The 19,917-nt window shown below is 38.1% G+C and overlaps 1 protein-coding gene across 1 annotated transcript in view; it reads left to right on the forward strand.

Annotated features, from left to right (window-relative positions):
• Positions 1-19,917, forward strand: part of LOC121385335 (diacylglycerol kinase beta-like) — a 112,305-nt gene that overhangs the window by 43,265 nt on the left and 49,123 nt on the right. The window contains 2 exon segments of the mRNA XM_041515977.1: positions 15,215-15,367; positions 18,733-18,936. Of these exon segments, the coding sequence (XP_041371911.1) occupies positions 15,215-15,367; positions 18,733-18,936 (357 nt within the window).

Raw genomic sequence — 19,917 nt, forward strand, 5'->3', positions numbered from 1 at the left:
ATCTGTGTGTGTTTGGAGAGAGGGAGTTGAGAAATGTGGTTGTTGTCATTATGTGTGGTTGGTTTGTGTGGTTGATCTGTATGTTTTTGGTGGTGTTGTAGCGGAAGGCAGGGAGTTGAGAAGTGTGGTAGTTGTCATTATGTGTGGTTGATGGGGAGGGGGGGGGGTAGTTATTTTTAATCTGTTTGGAAGCTCAGTCTGTTAAGGTGAAGGATAAGGGGTAGCTTGATGGATAGATGAATAGATTGGTTGGATGGTGGATGGATGATGGTTAAGTCCATGCATTGATGGATGGATGGATGATGCATAAGTGGATGGATGGATTGGTGGATGGAATTTGAGTGGATGGATTGATGGATGGATGGATGGAATTTGGGTGGAAGGATGAATGGATGGATAGATGGATTGGTGGAATGATGGATTGATGGATGGATAGATGGAATGGATGGAATGAATGGAATGAATGGATGAATGGATGGATGGGTGGATGGATGGAATGAATGGATGGATGGATGGATGGATGAATGAAATTTGGGTGGAAGGATGAATGGATGGATGGATGGATGGATGGATGGATGGAATGATGGATGGATGGATTGGATGGATGGATGGATGGAATTTGAGTAGTTGGAGGTTTGATGTATGGATGGATAGATGGTGATGTATTGGTGAGTTGATGGATGGATAACCGATAGGATTGGCTTGATGTGGATTGGTAGTGTTAGTGGATGATGGATGAAGGATGGATGGATTGGTTTGATGTATGGATGAATTGATGGTTATTTAGTTGATGGGTGTGTGGCGAGGTTGGATGAAAAGATGGATGGATGGATGGATAGATGGATGGATGGATGGATTGATCAATGAATAGATAGATGGATGGATGGATGGATGGATGGATGGATCCATCGATCCATCGATCGATCGATGGATTGATGGGAGGATGGGACAAATGGATGAGTAGATGATGGTTTGAAGGATGGATGGATGGATGAATGGGTCAATGGATAGATAGATGGATAAATGGATGGGTGGATGATGTTTTGAAGGATGGATGGATGGATAAATGGATGGATAGACAGATGTAGGGATGGATGTATAAATGGTAAATGGATGAATTTATGGAATGGATGGCAGAGCAAGCAAATCTGTTGGTTGTTCTGATAAATGTTTGTTGATGGATGTCTGGATATGTAGATCCCTTAATAGCTTAATATTTGGATGTCTGGAAAGATGTTTCACGTATGGACAGTTGTTGTATATGGTTCAGATGCTATAAACATTAGTTAACATTGGTGTCAGCGGTAGACCGTTGTTTCAACACACTCACACCCACACTCTCTAGCAATTTCACTGATACACATCACACAGCTGTCACAGCACACGTTAGTAGCTGCCTGTAGTTTCAACTATTCCTACACAATGCCGCAGAATCTAGTAGTGTAGTGATTCTTCATAGGTCATAGGTCTTAGGATCAATTCTCGTTACCAGACCATTTCATCATTTTACATTACAGCTATAGCAGAATTGCTTTCCCTGAATACAATCCCCCCCCCCCGAAAAAAAAAATTCAAACCCCTCCCCACAAAAAAGGCCTATTTGTTAAGGGTTAGAGTTTACAAGAGTTTATTTTTTTTATTTTTAGATGAATTTTTTTTTTATAATTTGTGATTTAATTTTGTTTTGTTTTGAATGCTAAAATCTTAAGTTAAACCTGACTAAACTGGACCCTGGGCTAACTGGAGTCCTATCAACACGACCATGTTTTATGATCCCAGTTTTCTATTTTGTAAAATGCTACCCTCTGAACACCAGATTCTGTCTAAATCGGGTATATATTAGTTCCCCGGCATGATCCGGTTTACTGTATATACATCATTAATACTATTTTTAATGTATTTATCAGGAATGTCTTTGTTTTATTTTATTTTTAATATGTTATTATTTTCAAAACAAATGAACTCTTATTTGTTCAAATATGAAATATCTGAAAGATTTGGTCAAAATATATATTAGGTAATTGCTTTTTAAGTTTTGCAAGATAGAAAATAGTCATCCTTTTTAGCATGATGGGAAATATGCTTCATGCTTCAATATGTTTCATTAATTGTTGTACTCTGTTCATTTCATTTCAACTTATTTTCGTGCTTATATCCAATTAAGGTTCAAGCACACTGTCCTGGGCACACACCTCAGCTATCTGGGCTGTCTGTCCAGGACAGTGGTTAGTTGTTAGTTAGTTAAAGGTTAGTGCGAGAGAAGAGAGTGTAGTGGCTTAACACCTACCCATTGAACCCTTAAGAACTCGCTCTGGGTGGTAGCCGGTACCGGGTTGCGAACCCTGTACCTACCAGTCTGTAGTCCTATGGCTTAACCACTGCGCCACCGAGGCCGGTGTTGTACTTTATTGGTTAATTTTGCAGATAGACGGGGTAGTTAAAGACTTTCAGAGCCAGTCGTAATGTTTTTACACAGGATTGGGCAGGATGTAGTGGAGACAGTATCTAATAGGGTGGGATTTAGTAGGGTGGGATCTAGTGAGGGTGGGATCTAGTGAGGGTGGGATCTAGTGGAGGTGGGATCTAGTGAGGGTGGGATCTAGTTGAGGTGGGATGTAGTAGAAATGGGATCTAGTAGGGTGGGATTTAGTGGGGGTGGGATCTAGTGGGGGTGGGATCTAGTGGGGGTGGGATGTAGTGGGGGCGGGATCTAATGGGGGCAAGATCTAGTGGGGGCAGATCTAGGGGTGGGATCTAGTGGGGGTGGGATCTAGTGGGGGTGGGATCTAGTGGGGAATGGATCTAGTGGGGGTGGGATCTAGTGGGGGCGGGATCTAGTGGGAGGAGGATCTAGTAGGGGCAGGATCTTGTGGGGGGTGGAGTCTATTGGGGGTGGGATCTAGCTCAATTCTCTGATTGGTCGTTGTGTCTTTATCTGGTAGCTTTGGCTTTCTGTTTGTTGTATCTATGTATGGTAGCTTTGAATGGCTTTCTGGTAGTCGTCTATGTGTGGTAACTGTATGGCTTTCTAATAGTTGTGTCTGTCATCTGGTACACATGTAGCTTTGTATAGCTTTCTGATAGTTGTGTCTTTGTCTGGTAGCTTTGTATGGCTTTCTAGTCGTTGTGTCTGTGCTAGCTTTGTATGGCTTTCTGGTAGTTGTGTCTTTCGTCTGGTACACATGTAGCTTTGTATGGCTTTTTGGTAGTTGTGTCATTGTGTGGTACACATGTAGTTTTGTATGGCTTTCTGGTAGTTGTGTCTTTGTGTGGTAGCTTTGTATGGCTTTCTGGTAGTTGAATCTTTGTGGGTAGTTGTGTATGGCTTGATGTTAGTTGTGTCTTTGCCTGGTAGATGAGTATGGCTTTCTGGTAGTTGTGTCTTTGGCTGGTAGCTGTATGGCTTTCTGGTAGTTGAATCTTTGTGTGTAGTTCTGTATGGCTTTAGGTTAGTTGTGTCTGTGTGGTAGCTCTGTACACTGTGTCAGGGGCAGATAACTCATGCTGGCTGGCTGTATGTTAACAGTAGATGGAGGGTGAGTAGACCGATCTCAGATGTTCATTCTAAATGTAGAGGTAGGTGCATTTTTTCTTTCTTTGCATTTTTGATTTGTTTAGATGCAAAAAAACTGAACTTGTTACATTATCTTTTTTTTTAAATGACAGTTGATTTCTTTGTGACTATTAAAATGAAGATTTTGGACCGATCTGACAGTATTTATTGAATTAAATGTATCAGGAAATAAAAAAAAAAAAAAAAAAATATATATATATACCTATATCATACATATACATTTACGCCATTCATACAGTGTGTAAAACAGTTTTGGTGTTTATCATCGCATGGACCTCAAAAATATAACGTTCAATTTTTAAATATATTTCAGGTTATAATCTTTACATTAAAAAAACAATTTAAGATTACTTCAGCAACTTTTGTTGGAGTCCCTTTATCCCTTTGTTCATTCATTTCAACTTATCTTCGTGCTTATATCCAATTAAGGTTCAAGCACGCTGTCCTGGGCATACATCTCAGCTATCTGGGCTGTCTGTCCAGGACAGTGGGTTAGTTGGTTAATGGTTAGTGAGAGAGAAGAGGGTGTAGTGGTCTTACACCTATACCCATTAAGTTGTTAAAACTCGCTCTGGTGGGAGCCGGTACCGGGCTGCGAACCCCGTACCTACCAGCCTTATGTCCGATGGCTTAACTATAGCAGCACCGAGTCCAGTGTCCCTTTAAAATAAGTTCAGATTTTTTGTATCGTGTGATTTGATTGGTTAGTCTCATTCAGCTGATCCGTTTGCAGTAGGTATGATTTTTATTTCCTCTTTGTTTGTTATTCTTTGTTTCACAGGAACATTTCAAATTTTATTTGATTTCTGTTTTTGTAAATTTTTACATTTCGTTAAAATGTTTTAAGAAGAACTGAATTTCATTTGTAGAAACAGTTTTATATTCAAGCCAATAACAGGGCATTGTAGTACTATCATTTTGGCTTTATAGACAATCAATCTCAGATAATTTCTATAAGCAGTTTTATATTGAAAGATTTTAGTATTTTAATAATTAATGGAAACATGGAGTAATTTTATTATTATGGTAGTGATATGTAATAACGTTATTAAAAAATAGTGATGTTGTTTGAATTTGAAACAGTTGCATGTTAGGGGTATGTTGGGTTGTATTATAGTTACCTTCACAGCTTCACACTTATAAAATAATTGTCAGTCGCATATTGTCAGGGCATGTTGTGTTATTTATTTATTTATTTATTTATTTATTTATTCCTATTTATTATTAATTTTAGGTAGGTCAGATGTTTAATTCTGTGGAATTGTTTGTTTATTTTTATTTTTATTATTTATTTATTTATTTATTTATTTATTTATTCCTATTTATTCCTATTTATTATTAATTTTAGGTAGGTCAGTCAGTCAGTGTTAGCTGTGTAATGTTAGTGTTTTTAAGCCATATTTCTCTCATTAGGAAACAAAGAAAGAAATGTTTTATTTAACGACGCACAACACATTTTATTTACGATTATATGGCGTCAGACATATGGTTAAGGACCACACAGAGTTTGAGAGGAAACCTGCTGTCGCCACTACATGGGCTACTCTTTCAGATTAGCGGCAAGGGATCTTTTATTTGCGCTTCCCACAGGCAGGATAGCACAAACCATGGCTTTTGTTGAACCAGTTATGGATCACTGGTCGGTGCAATTGGTTTACACCTACCCATTGAGCCTTGCGGAGCACTTACTCAGGGTTTGGAGTCGGTATCCGGATTAAAAATCCCATGCCTCGACTGGGATCCGAACCCAGTACCTACCAGCCTGTAGACCGATGGCCTAACCACGACGCCACCGAGGCCGGTCTCTCTTTAGGTGATAGATATCCGATTTTAACTATTATTTATGACCCACCACACATCAGACAAGTGTTCTACCACTGGGGCACTGGCTGGGATATGAAAACCCTCAATGGATCTCACTGGCGTAGGAATTGTGTGTGTGTGTGGGTTACAAGGGGGGTAAGTGCCCCACCCACTTTGTAGCAACAGTGATGGATTTTATATATTTATATATGTATTTATATATGTGTGTGTGTGTGTGTGTGTGTTTGTGTGTGTTTGTCCATGTTTGGCACCTTCCTACGCCCGTGGATCTGTTCAGGAGTTTCGATCCTAAGACCCATCACACATCAAGCAAGTGTTCTACCACTGAGTTACATCCTACTCAATATATCAGTTAGAAATCAGTTAAAAATCAGGGCTTGTAGATTATGGTAGCCCCACTCCCATGGCTAGTGATATTCAATGTTGGGCTAGTAAATAATTACTATTGCCATGCCAGACAGGGCTTCTAGATTATGGTAGCCCCACTCCCATGACTAGTGATATTCAATGTTGGGCTAGTAAATAATTACTATTGCCATGCCAGACAGGGCTTCTAGATTATGGTAGCCCCACTCCCATGACTAGTGATATTCAATGTTGGGCTAGTAAATAATTACTATTGCCATGCCAGACAGGGCTTGTAGATTATGGTAACCCCACTCCCATGGCTAGTGATATTCAATGTTGGGCTAGTAAATAATTACTATTGCCATGCCAGACAGGGCTTCTAGATTATGGTAGCCCCACTGCCATGGCTAGTGATATTCAATGTTGGGCTAGTAAATAACTACCATTGCCATGCCCGATGGCTAGTGAATATTTTTGGTCAAATGTTGCAGTTAAGTCTATTTTTTAAATATGAATATCTTGCCCCTCATCCCAACCCCTCCCCAATGTTAGTGATTTTAAGCTTTATCTCTCTCTTAGGTGACATATCTGATTATTACTATTATTTAGTAAAATTGTATTAACTTAAAGTAAAGTAGGGCTAGTGAATTTTTAATTGTAGCTAGTAAATTTTTAACATCACTGATCCCATGGCTAGTGGATTTTATGAAAATTCTAGAAGCCCTGAATATTATACAATGTTTGTTGAATGCTTTTAGCTTTTAACAGTGTGTACATTTCTCCGAACTAGTAGCTCTGTCAAACATAATATTATGATGATGTACACCACCTGTACAGAAAGTCATTAACTCCTGCAAAGAATATATTATATTACTAGTACAGTGAAACTTGTCTAAACCAGACCCTGAGACAAACTGGAATCCTGTCAAAACCGGCCAAGTTTCATGGTTCCGAGTTTTCAAAATTCTGAATCGCAACCCTCTAAACACCAAATCCTGTCTAAACCAGATAAATATTAGGTCTACAACATGATCTGGTTTACACCCATTTCACTGTATACATATTACTACAAGGATGTCAGTGACTGTTGCTATGGGTACACAACAGTTGCTATGGGTAGACAGCAGTTGCTATGGGTAGAGAGCAGTTGCTATGGATAGACAGCAGTTGCTGTGGGTAGAGAGCAGTTGCTATGGGTAGAGAGCAGTTGCTATGGGTAGACAGCAGTTGCTATGGGTAGACAGCAGTTGCTATGTGTCTCTGTGACCATTACTAAGATTTTACTGTTTTGTAACACCAAATAGACTGTTTTTCACAGTTGGTCCAAGGTGTTTCCTACCAGTAGATGGTACTAGAACATTTCCTTATGCATGCACCTGTCACACTGTCATCTACCTGTGATTTTTAATCAGGACTTCTAAAATATTTATAAAATCCCCCAGCCATGAGATCAGTGATTTTAAAAATTTACTAGCCATTATTAAAAATTCTCTAGCCCTATTTTACTTTAAGTTAGTACAATTTTACTAAATAATATTAGTAATGATGAAATATGTCACCGAAAGAGGGAGATACTAGATAGAGTTTAAAACACTAACAATGCGGGGTTGGGGTGGGGGCAGGATATTCATATCTACAAAATAGACTTAACTGCAACATTTAACCAAAAATATTCACTAGCCGTCGGGCATGGCAATAGTAGTTATTTACTAGCCCAACATTGAATATCACTAGTCATGGGAGTGGGGCTACCATAATCTAGAAGCCCTGTCTGGCATGGCAATAGTAGTTATTTACTAGCCCAACATTGAATATCACTAGCCATGGGAGTGGGGCTACCATAATCTAGAAGCCCTGTCTGGCATGGTAATAGTAGCTATTTACTAGCCCAACATTGAATATCACTAGCCATGGGAGTGGGGCTACCATAATCTAGAAGCCCTGTCTGGCATGGTAATAGTAGTTATTTACTAGCCCGACACTGAATATCACTAGCCATGGGAGTGGGGCTACCATAATCTAGAAGCCCTGTCTGGCATGGTAATAGTAGTTATTTACTAGCCCAACACTGAATATCACTAGCCATGGGAGTGGGGCTACCATAATCTAGAAGCCCTGTCTGGCATGGTAATAGTAGTTATTTACTAGCCCGACACTGAATATCACTAGCCATGGGAGTGGGGCTACCATAATCTAGAAGCCCTGTCTGGCATGGTAATAGTAGTTATTTACTAGCCCAACATTGAATATCACTAGCCATGGGAGTGGGGCTACCATAATCTAGAAGCCCTGATTTTTAACTGATTTCTAAGTGATATATTGAGTAGGATGTAACTCAGTGGTAGAACACTTGCTTGAAGTGTGTTGGGTTGTAGGATCGAAACTCCTGAACAGATCCATGGGTGTAGGAAGGTGCCAAAACGTGGAGGGGCACAAATACACACACACACACACACACATATATAAAAATAAATACATATATAAATATATAAAAACCATCACTGCTGCTACAAAGTGGGGAGGGGGGGAGGGGAGCACACAAACTCACACACATATATAAATAAATATATAAAAACCATCACTGCTGCTACAAAGTGGGGAGGGGAGCGCACAAACTCACACACATATAAATAAATATATAAAAACCATCACTGCTGCTACAAAGTGGGGAGGGGGGGAGGGGAGCGCACAAACTCACACACATATATAAATAAATATATAAAAACCATCACTGCTGCTACAAAGTGTGGAGGGGGGAGGGGAGCGCACAAACTCACACACATATAAATAAATATATAAAAACCATCACTGCTGCTACAAAGTGGGGAGGGGGGGGAGCGCACAAACTCACACACATATATAAATAAATATATAAAAACCATCACTGCTGCTACAAAGTGGGGAGGGGGAGAGGGGAGCGCACAAACTCACACACATATATAAATAAATATATAAAAACCATCACTGCTGCTACAAAGTGGGGAGGGGAGCGCACAAACTCACACACATATAAATAAATATATAAAAACCATCACTGCTGCTACAAAGTGGGGAGGGGGGGGGAGGGGAGCGCTCAAACTCACACACATATATAAATAAATATATAAAAACCATCACTGCTGCTACAAAGTGTGGGGGGGACTTGCCCCCTGCTCCCCCCCCCCACATCCTATGCCAGTGAGATCCATTGGGGGTTTTCATATCCCAGCCAGTGCCCCATGACTGGTATATCAAATGATATGTGCTGTCCTGTCTGTGGGAAATTACGTATAAAAGGTCCCTTGCTGCTAATAGAAAAATGTAGTAGGTTTACTTAAAAGACTACTTGTCAGAATTACCAAATGTTTGACATCCACTAGCCGATAATTTATTAATCAATGTGCTCCAGTGATGTCGTTAAACAAAACAAACTTTGTTTCATTAAAAACAAACAAAAACAACAGGAAAAAACCCACCAACAAACCAAAAATAAAACCTTTTTCCCAACATATACACCGTAAAGATGTTAAAAATTATCAATTAAATGTTTGCTGGTACAGAAAGACCGACTAACAGACATATGCAGGCAGCCAGGTGCAGCACACACATACACGCATTTGTTTTAATTATTTTATTTATTTAATTAATTAGGGGTGAGATGTAGCCCATCGGTAAAGCGTTCGCTTGATGTGTCGTCGGTTTGGGATCGATCCCCATCAGTGGGCCCATTGGGCTATTTCTCGCTCCAGCCAGTGCATCACGACTGGTATATCAAAGGCTGTGGTATGTGTTATAAAAGATCCGTTACTACTAATCAATAAGAGTAACCCATGAAGTGGCGACAGCAGGTTTCCTCTCTGCATATCTGTGTGGTCCTTAGCCATATGTCCAATGCTATATAACCGTAAATAAAATGTGTTGAGTGCGTCGTTAAATAAAACATGTCCTTCCTTCCTTATCACACATACAGAAGAAGAAAACAAAAATTTATATGAAAAAAAAAAAAGGAATGAAAAACTACGTTAAGATGGCGTAATGCAGAGTCGTGGGACTTAATGTCGCAGAAAAGTTGGATTAATATCCGAGAGAGATCCTTTTTGACATATCAATTAGCATAAGTTGTTGTTGAGAAAACGGCATCATTTCAGTCATCACCATGGTGACCTCATTATCATTGCCTTCACAGTTCATTTGTCCCTTCGGTTACTTTCGGTGATTTGCTTAACAGTTCATTTTGTCACTCAACTATTTTTCTGTCACTGGTTTAACTGCCTATTTCATGCTACGAGCGTCCACGACTTAGCAGATTTAATAACCCCATTCTACGGCCTGAGTGTCTTTACATTCAATTTGAACGGTTTCGTTCCGATCGTTTACACTCGTGTGCATCCCAATTGAATCATGGGAAATCTACTCGATGCATTCTACATTCTGGTTTAGATTTTATTGCGATTTTGCAACACTGTTAGGTTTGATTCAGAAAGTTTGTTAACAATTTTAGCACAATCTGATTTTTCCAAGTCAATTTTACTAATTATTTATTGAATTTTTATGGATTATTTATGTTACTTAGGCACAGGGAAGGGAGAGGGGAATTCTAAAAAACCCAACAAACATTGAAGTTGTGATTTATAAACTAACCTAAACTGGATCAGGATTTATTGTTACATATATTTTTATTATTTATATTATTTATTACGGTAGTTTTTTTTTTTTTTTTATGTTTCATTATTTTATTTTATTTTTTTTGAGAGGCACATGGATTCAGTTCCAAATATGGCATTCTGAGAAAAAGCATTTCAAATTGTAGCTAAATAATTCTGTTTCATGTACAATTACAGTTTTTATTTTCCACAATTTTCCTTTTTCCTCACTGTTTCCTTTTTTCCTTACAAGGAGTGGGATTTAGCTCAGTGGGTTGAGTGCTCGCTTGAGGTGCTTGTGTCGCAGGATCGAATCACCTCGGTGGATTCATTCAACTCATTGGATGTGCTTTCCTGTCTGTGGGGAAGTGCATATAAGAGATTCCTTACTGCATTAGGAAAAATGTTGTGGGTTTCCTCTGATGACTACATCTCAGAATGACTAAATATTTGACATCCAATAGCAGATAATTAATTAATCAATATGCTCTAGAAGTGTTGTTAAACAAAAATAAACTTCAACTCTTCCTCAGAACTCCCTTATTTCTGTACAACCTCCACTAACCTCCACTAACCTCCACCATTTCCCTTAAATGTTTACACCTGATGGTGCAACCTCCGCTGATATCTATACCAATTCCTTCATATGTTTACACTTGATAACCCCTGTTATTTATATACAACCTCATTTAACTCACTGTTGCCTTCAGATGTCTACACCTGATGGCCACAACCTCTATTGATATCTATACCACTGCTCTCATTATTACTTGATAACCCCTGTTAATTATATACAACCTCCACTAACCTCCACCGGTGCCTTCAGTGTTTACACTTGATAACCCCTGTTATTTATATACAACCTCCACTAACCTCCACCATTGCCTTCAGATGTTTACACCTGATGGCCACAACCTCAATTGATATCTATATACCACTGCTTTCTGTAATGGGCACAACCTCGATTGAAATCTATATATCACTGCTCTCATGTTTACACTTTATAACCCCTGTTATTATATACAACCTCCACTAACCTCCACCATTGCCTTCAGATGTTTACACCTGATAACCACAACCTCCTTTGATGTCTATACCACTGGCTTCATATGTTTACACTTTTTAACCCCTGTTTTTATATACAACCTCCTTTAACCTCCACCATTGCCTTCAGATGTGTTTACACCTGATAACCCCTGTTATTTCTATACAACCACCACTAATTAACCTCCACTGTTTCATGTAGATAACTGAAGGCTGCAACCTCCATTGATGTCTATATCATTGCCCTCGTGTGTTTACACCTGATAACCCCTGTTATTTATATACAACCTCTACTAACCTCCACTAACCTCCACCATTGGCTTCAAATGTTTACACTTGATAACCCCTGCTATTTATATACAACCTCCACTAACCTCCACCATTGCCTTCAAATGATTACACCTGATGGCCACAACCTCCATTGACATCTATATACCACTGCTCTGTGTAATGGCCACAACCTCCATTGATATCTATATACCACTGCTCTGTGTAATGTTATTTATATACAACCCTGTTATTTATATACAAACTCCACTAACCTCCACCGTTGCCTTCATATGTTTACACCTGATGGCCACAACCTCCATTGATATCTCTACACCACTACTTTAATAGATTTGCTCCCAGCGACCCCAGTCAAGTCTGTACAGTCTCAACTCATCTTTCTCTCTCTAATTGGTGCCCGTGAAACTAACTGAATTGCTCTGAGAACTCAGACCGACACATTAAATGACCTAGTTCCTCTGGTCGTCGTGGATATTGGTCCCATTGTCGTGTGTGACGTCGTCGGGACGGAACTATTGTGGTGGGCAATTTAGTGATTATTTCCGATTTCTCTAATTACCAGCGCATTAAAACAACTAGCTGACGTCTAATTGTGTGTAAAGGCGTGCTTGTAAACAGTCTCCGGTGGTTAATAACGGATTATACCGATATCGGGGATACATAATTATGTGATGCCTATAATGCCGACTGAAATGATGTCTTTAAATCTTACGTGATTATGGAATCGGCAAGGAATTTGCTGACTCCCGACAAAATAATCCCGCGCTTGTTTTCCAAGGGTTTGGCTTTGATTTTGTTTTAGTCAACAATGGGAAGCATGCTACATTAGCAAAAATTAAAAAAACAATGTAACAGGAAAATATAATGATACTTATAACCATGATGTGCATAATTAAAAGAAATAAAAAAAATTGACTGTCATCATGTACATATAAATAGTAGCTTAACTCTATACATGTAGCATTTATAATATTAAAAGGTTGGGGGTTTTAAAAATATATTTAGTATATTATTATCTACTAAAACTAGAATAAACTGGAAATGGTAATAAAACGTTAAACTTATTACAAAACATGTTTTACATGAAAGTTACATGTATTTTTATAATGCAGTTTGTAAAAGTTAGTTTGTTTTGTTTAACAACATTACTAGAGCATATTGATTTATTAATCATCGGTTATTGGATGTCAAACATTTGATAACTCTGATATTAGTCTTAGAGTTTATATTGTTGAACAATACCACTAGAGCACATGGATTTATTAATCATCGGTTATTGGATATCAAACATTTGATAACTGATATATAGCCTTAGAGAAGAAACCCGCTACATTTTTCCATTAGTAGCAAGGGAGTTTTTATATGCACCATCCCACAGACAGGATAGTACATACCACGGCCTTTGATATACCAGTTGTGGTGCACTGGTTGGAGTGAGAAAAAAAAACAATGGGCCCATCAACGGGGATTGATCCTATACTGACTGCACATCAGACGAGCATATATTAGTCCTGCTCCTTTGGCATTATGAAAATTTAAAGATATGTTTTTCTGTAAAATGTAAATCTTGGTACATGTACACCCACTAAACCAGTATTGATAAAGACTGGAAATTGCTAACTAAATGAAATTAGTATTCTTAAAACAAAGTATGTATAACTATTTCCAAGTATTGTCCTGTGTCTATATACCTGTGTATCTACCTGTATCTACATGTACCTGTATCTATTGTCTATATTGATGTAAACAGATTTAGTTTTGTTTTGTTATGTATTTTTGTTACTGTATTAATATTTACTTTTGTATGTTGTTGCCAGTTATTCTGTTAGTATTTTTTTGTTGCATACCAGAAAAAAAAAGTTGAAGAAAAAACCAATAACCAATAAAATAAAATAAAATTTTAAAATTTCATTATTTCTAAACATCTGTGATAAAATTAATTTGTTTTATGTTAATATTAATAATTCACATCACCATTAAATATTACAGGTACTGTTTGCAGGTTTAGGAAGCATTTAATTCATTTTTGTTTAGTTATTTTTATCCAGTTAACTGAACAAAATTCATTATTTTCCCATTCCAACCAGTATCTTTCCAAAAAGTGTAATTTTTTATATTGTATATACTACTGTATTAGGGTTAGGTAACTCAATTCTTGTTAGATATTTTTAAAACAACTCATAAGATAAACGATATCTAATGGCCACTCATCTAATCTCATCTTTGGTACAGTAGGAATTCTTTTTTACTGATGGTCCAGTTTAGATGGAATTTTGATTTACTAGGGTCTGGTTTAGAGGGAATTCTGGTTTACTAGGGTCTGGTTTAGAGGGAATTCTGGTTTACTAGGGTCTGGTTTAGAGGGAATTCTGGTTTACTAGGGTCTGGTTTAGAGGGAATTCTGGTTTACTAGGGTCTGGTGTAGAGCTAATTCTGGTTTACTAGGGTCTGATTTAGAGGAAATTCCGGTTTACTAGGGTCTGGTTTAGAGTGAAAATCCGGTTTACTAGTGTCTGGTTTAGAACAAATTTTGATTTACTGAGGGTCTGATTTAGAGCGAATTCCAGTTTATGGAGGGTCCAGTTTAATAAAGGAAATTCTGGTTTTTGAGGGTCTGATTTAGAGAGAATTCCGGTTTAGTGATGGTTTGGTTTAGAGGGAATTCCAGTTTAGTGATGGTTTGGTTTAGAGGGAATTCCGGTTTTATTGAGGGTTCAGTTAAGAGGAAATTTCCATTTACTGAAGATCCGCTTTAGAGGGGAATTCCGGTTTATGGAGTGTCCAGGTTAGAGGAAATTCCAGTTTAGGGAGGGTCCATTTTAAAAGGGTTTCATTGTGCATACAAAACCACAAATGTAAAAGAAAACATTCATGACGAGCAACACGAACAGTCCATGAATTGTTGTTGTTGTTCACACTAAGTATATTTACTGTGTTAACTCCACACCTAGCCACTTCTGTGGTGCTCTGAAAAAGAGGTAGAGGAAATCACTACCGACTAACACACATGGCTAGCTTCCAGTTCCTTTGATTTGACTGTCAAAACAAATGCCAACTGCCTGTTGTTTAACTGATATGGGCTAAAACTAAAGTAAAAGTTTACGTTTGGTTTGTTTAACGGCACCACTAGAGCACATTGGTTTATTAATCATCGGCTATTGGATGTCAAATATTTAGTAATTTTGTAATATAGTCTTAGAGAGGAAACCCACTAAATTTTTCCATTAGTAAATTAGTAACAAGGGATCTTTTATATACATGTACACCATCCCACAGACAGGATAACACATACCATGGCCTTTTGATATACATGTACCAGTAAAACTAAAGCATTAAAAAATTTGGTTGCAATGTGACCTTTAAGAGTTCCATTTATGAGACGCATTAATATAAATATGCATTTTAGTGTATACCTTTCCCAACACAGTAATGTCTGACATATTATTCCAGATTTACAGTAAATGTTGTTTTGTTTTTTTCACGAGCTGATTATCATCTTGTTTTGTTCTTTTAGGTTCTGCCTCTGCATCAACTCACCCATCAGTGGCAGTAGGTGGGGTGACTGAAAGCCGTCCCTTCACAGGGGAGGAAGCCACCCCCGATGCCTCCAACCACTCGCGGTCATCGTCAAAGAAGTCAAATCACAGCATCCACAGTGTGCACAATGGTAAAAAAAGAGTCACATTTTAAAATACTGTAAAAGTATGAACCACATTGTTAACAACTACGATAAATTAATCTTCTACCTTTAATTAATGATAGATTTTTCCCAATCTAATTAAAATTAGCTCCACTATTACATGTGAATCTAACAGCAGCCTGTTGGAGGTCATGTCCAGTTGACCTTTCATTCGACCAATCAAAATCTTACTTGCAAAATCATGCCAGTGATTTGAAAAAAAATTGAAAACATTTGGGATTATGCCGAGGGTATACGAAATGATTCGGGTGAATTACGAAAAATACCGGAAACTAATTTCAATATAAAATTTTATATCAAATTCGTTTCAAGACGGAAAAAAAACCTGTGATGGTATAGCCAAAAAATCTGTTTATATAAGAATTGTTTCTCATTTTTTTAGGAATTCATCGATTTTATACTACATTTGTGACTTTTATACATCGATAAATTCCTAAAAAATGAGAAACAATTCTTATAATTAAAAACAGTACAAGAAGTGTACCTTAAAACATTCAAAAATAATTTCTTTTGTTCTTACCGTCAACCATGTTCTGTAAATAAGCATAGGAATACATGTATACATACTATTGGAAATTGTCCACTAAAAATAAAAATAAGTATTGAATCAACAAAAACAGTGTATATATATTTATTATAACTTCTTTTTAAAAAATTAAACAATTTCATGTGCAGATTTGTCTTGTGTTTTTCTATCGCAAAGTGACCTTGATATTAACTTTTGTTTACGTGTAGTGACTGTTGGTGTTGTGCGGTTATTTTGATCTTGGTCTTCCATGATGACGTATTTTTATGAGGTTTATGGAAGGATAACGCTTGGTTTTTTAGTGACGTCAGCCAATCAGAATACAGTAAATCGTATAAATTCGGAAAGTTTGTAATTATACTAGTATACAATCCAGAGTCTATTATTGCACTTTTTCCCCTGTTTTTTCAATGTTGAAATAGACCAACAAGTTCGCTTATTGCATAAATAGTCTCGACCTATATTTTTAGAATTTGTATGCTCCCGAATAATGTTATAAAAGGCGAAGTGTAATTGGTCGATATTTAAATTATTATTTATAGATGAAATGTCACCTGGACATGGGAGTCCATGCAATGCTGTTAGATCTACTGGTAGACCAGTATAGCTAATTTTAATTAGATTGGATTTTTCCCACATTTTTCCAAGCAGAAATCGTGGAAAAACCATTACAAAGACAGAGATTGTACATACCAAATTGTAACCATGTCAGCTATGGTTTAGCTTGGAATAGACTTGTAATTTGCAAAAAAAATAGACTATGGCTTTGAACTATTTTAACATGCCTCAATATGACTAAGGTTTCAGGTATGTGAAAAGAAAGAAAGAAATGTTTTATTTAACGACGCACTCAACACATTTTTTAATTACAGTTATATGGCATCAGACATATGGTTAAGGACCACACAGATATTGAGAGAGGAAACACGCTGTTGCCACTTCATGGGCTACTCTCTTCAATTAGCAACAAGGGATCTTTTATATGCACCATCCCACAGACAGGGTAGTACATACCACAGCCTTTGATATACCAGTCGTGATGCACTGGCTAGGAACGAGAAATAGCTGGGAAACAATCCCAGACCGACCGCACATCGAGCGAGCGGTTTACCACTGGGCTACATCTCGACCCCTTTTTCAGACATGTCCATCCCGGATCCTGTCTCTGGATAGCCAGGGATTTGACCTGGGACAGAAATTATAGGCTTGCCTTGAATATAGGCCAGTCTCAGAATGTCACAAACAACACAGAAGCCCAAATTTAGTCCAAACCACATTGTTAAAGGCATATTGTCACAGACCACTGACCTATTTAATGGTCTAACAAAGTATTATCTGATCAAAAATAATTTGATTTGTCCATAAATGTACTTTATTCAACCATCTTTATAACCACCAATACTCCATTTATTAATGATATTTTGTAAGAATAATTGAATTATGGCAATGGTCCATAATTCAAAAACTAAAATTACTGAGAGGGTTGACATGGATTTCACTCCATCATGGTTCAGTTACGGTGATGCAATAGCTAAATATGGTTTCCAACAATTAATGTAAGTTCTATTTATTATCCATTTTTAGAGAAATATGGTCCTTAAATTTGTGACAGTATGCCTTTAACAACTACAATAAATTACTCTCCTACCTTTAATTAACGATAGATTTAACTCACATTTTGTCCAAGCAGAAATCGTGGAAAAACAATGACATAGATTTCACGTCAAGGGGGCGGTACGTAGCCCAGTGGTAAAGCGCTCGCTTGATGCACAGTCAGTCTAGGATCGATCCCCATCGGTGGCCTTATTTGGCTATTTTTCATTCCAACCAGTGCACAACGACTGGTATATCAAAGGCCCTGGTATGTACTATCCTATCTGTGGGATGGTGCATATAAAAGAACCCTTGCTGCTAATCTAAAGGGATAAGGCAAGGGGGAGACATGCCTGAACCCTAGTGGACAGAGACATGTAAATCATGTTTCTTTTTTTAAATCGAAAAAGAGTAGCTCTTGAAGTGGCGACAGCGGGTTTCCTCTGTCAATATATGTGTGGTCCTTAACCATATGTCTGACTTCATATAACTCTAAATGAAATATGTTGAGTGCATTGTTAAATAAAGCGTTTCCTTCCTTCCTTCCTTCCTAGAACAAAAAGCATGTCATTTCTCGCAGTCTGCCATTTTACATTTTTATGGAATGGAATACCCTCCAAAAGGGGTGGAAGGATGTAGGTCTCCACGAGTACTCGAGTTTGGAGTCGGTATCTGGATTAAAAATCCCATGCCTCGACTGGAATCCGAACCCAGTACCTACCAGCCTGTAGACCGATGGCCTAACCACTACGCCACCGAGGCCAGTACCTTACAAGATGGAATACAATGATCAACTATAATACAATGGACAATATAGGACAATATTTTGAGCAGTAGATAATCAACGATACAAGTTACACAATAATTATATGATCATGTGCTAGTTTCTCTTTTTAAACTGGCTGTCCGTCCGTCCTTCACAACACTGAACATATCAACCGGTTTCTTAATGCAATTCAGTGGCATGATTTGATATCCATGTTTAGTGCTGGAATTTAGATGCACAATGCTATTTTACTTTATTCCTTAATGTCATCATCATCTAGTGTAGGTGTCGGGTACTCGGGTCCTGGTCGAGTTTGACCCTCGAGTACTCAAGTCCAATGTGTTGGACTCGAGGAGGCTCTAGAAGGATGTGACATAATTTAACAACATCAGGACACGCTTTATGATAATATTTTCACGTATTAATCATTCTATTTTTCACCACTAGGTGTCGCTGGTGCATTGCTGGACAACACTGACCCCTGGTTACGGCAGTCTTCTTCATCGCTGCTGCGGACAAGCATCACCCCCCTGGAACCAAAACGGAACCGGTCAACCAGTGTGGACGTCCGCACCGGTCACATTTACCTGAAAGATCTTGTTTGTTACCTGTCGTTGTTGGAAGCTGGCAGGCCAGAAGACAAACTTGAGTGTAGGTTTTTGTTGAATTTAGGGGCAGATCCATATATTATGTTGGGGGGTTAATTTGTTTTACTTAAATCTTATTTGTTACCTGTCATTATTGGAAGCCGGCAGGCCAGAAGACAAACTTGAGTGTAGGTTTTTGTTGATTGCAGGGGCAGATCCATGTATCATTTTAGGGGGAGAACCTTTTTTCCTACATTTACCTGAAAGATCTCGTTTATTACCTGTCATTATTGGAAGCCAGCAGGCCAGAAGACAAACTTGAGTGTAGGTTTTTTTGACTGCAGGGGCAGATCCATGTATTATTTTAGGGGGAACCCCCCCCCCCCCCCCCCCATTTACCTGAAACATCTTGTGTGTGTTAATTACCTGTTGTTATTGGAAACCGGCAGGCCAGAAGACAAAGATTGTGATATGTCTATCCTGCCTGTGGGATGGTACTTATAAAAGATCGCGGGTTTCCTCTCTAAGAGTATATATAAAAATTATCTAATGTTTGACATCCAATAGCCGATGATTAATTTAATCATGTGTTCCAGTGGTGTTGTTAAATAAAACCAACTTTAACGTTAAAATATTTATAAGAGTACTATCTGTACTATGTGTTTTCAGAGGAATCTGATTGGCAAAAATCTTTTAAAATTAACTGTTGCAATGAAATGGATTTGATTTAAAATTCAATAACCTCCCCCAGTGACCTCCTAGTGCAGTGGGTGATATTTGAACGTACATTACATACCAGTATAAAACCTTCATTATTTAAATGGTTAACCAGCCTCGGTGGCGTAGTGGTTAGGCCATCGGTCTACGGGCTGGTAGGTACTGGGTTCGGATCCCAGTCGAGGCATGGTATTTTTAGATCCATAACTAGTTCAACAAAGGCTATGGTTTGTGCTATCCTGCCTGTGGGAAGCGCAAATAAAAGATCCCTTACTGCCTGTCATAAAAGAGTAACCTATGTGGTGAGTGGCAGCGGGTTTCCTCTAAA

Source organism: Gigantopelta aegis, chromosome 11, assembly GCF_016097555.1.
Source record: "Gigantopelta aegis isolate Gae_Host chromosome 11, Gae_host_genome, whole genome shotgun sequence".
NCBI lineage: Eukaryota > Metazoa > Mollusca > Gastropoda > Neomphalida > Peltospiridae > Gigantopelta > Gigantopelta aegis.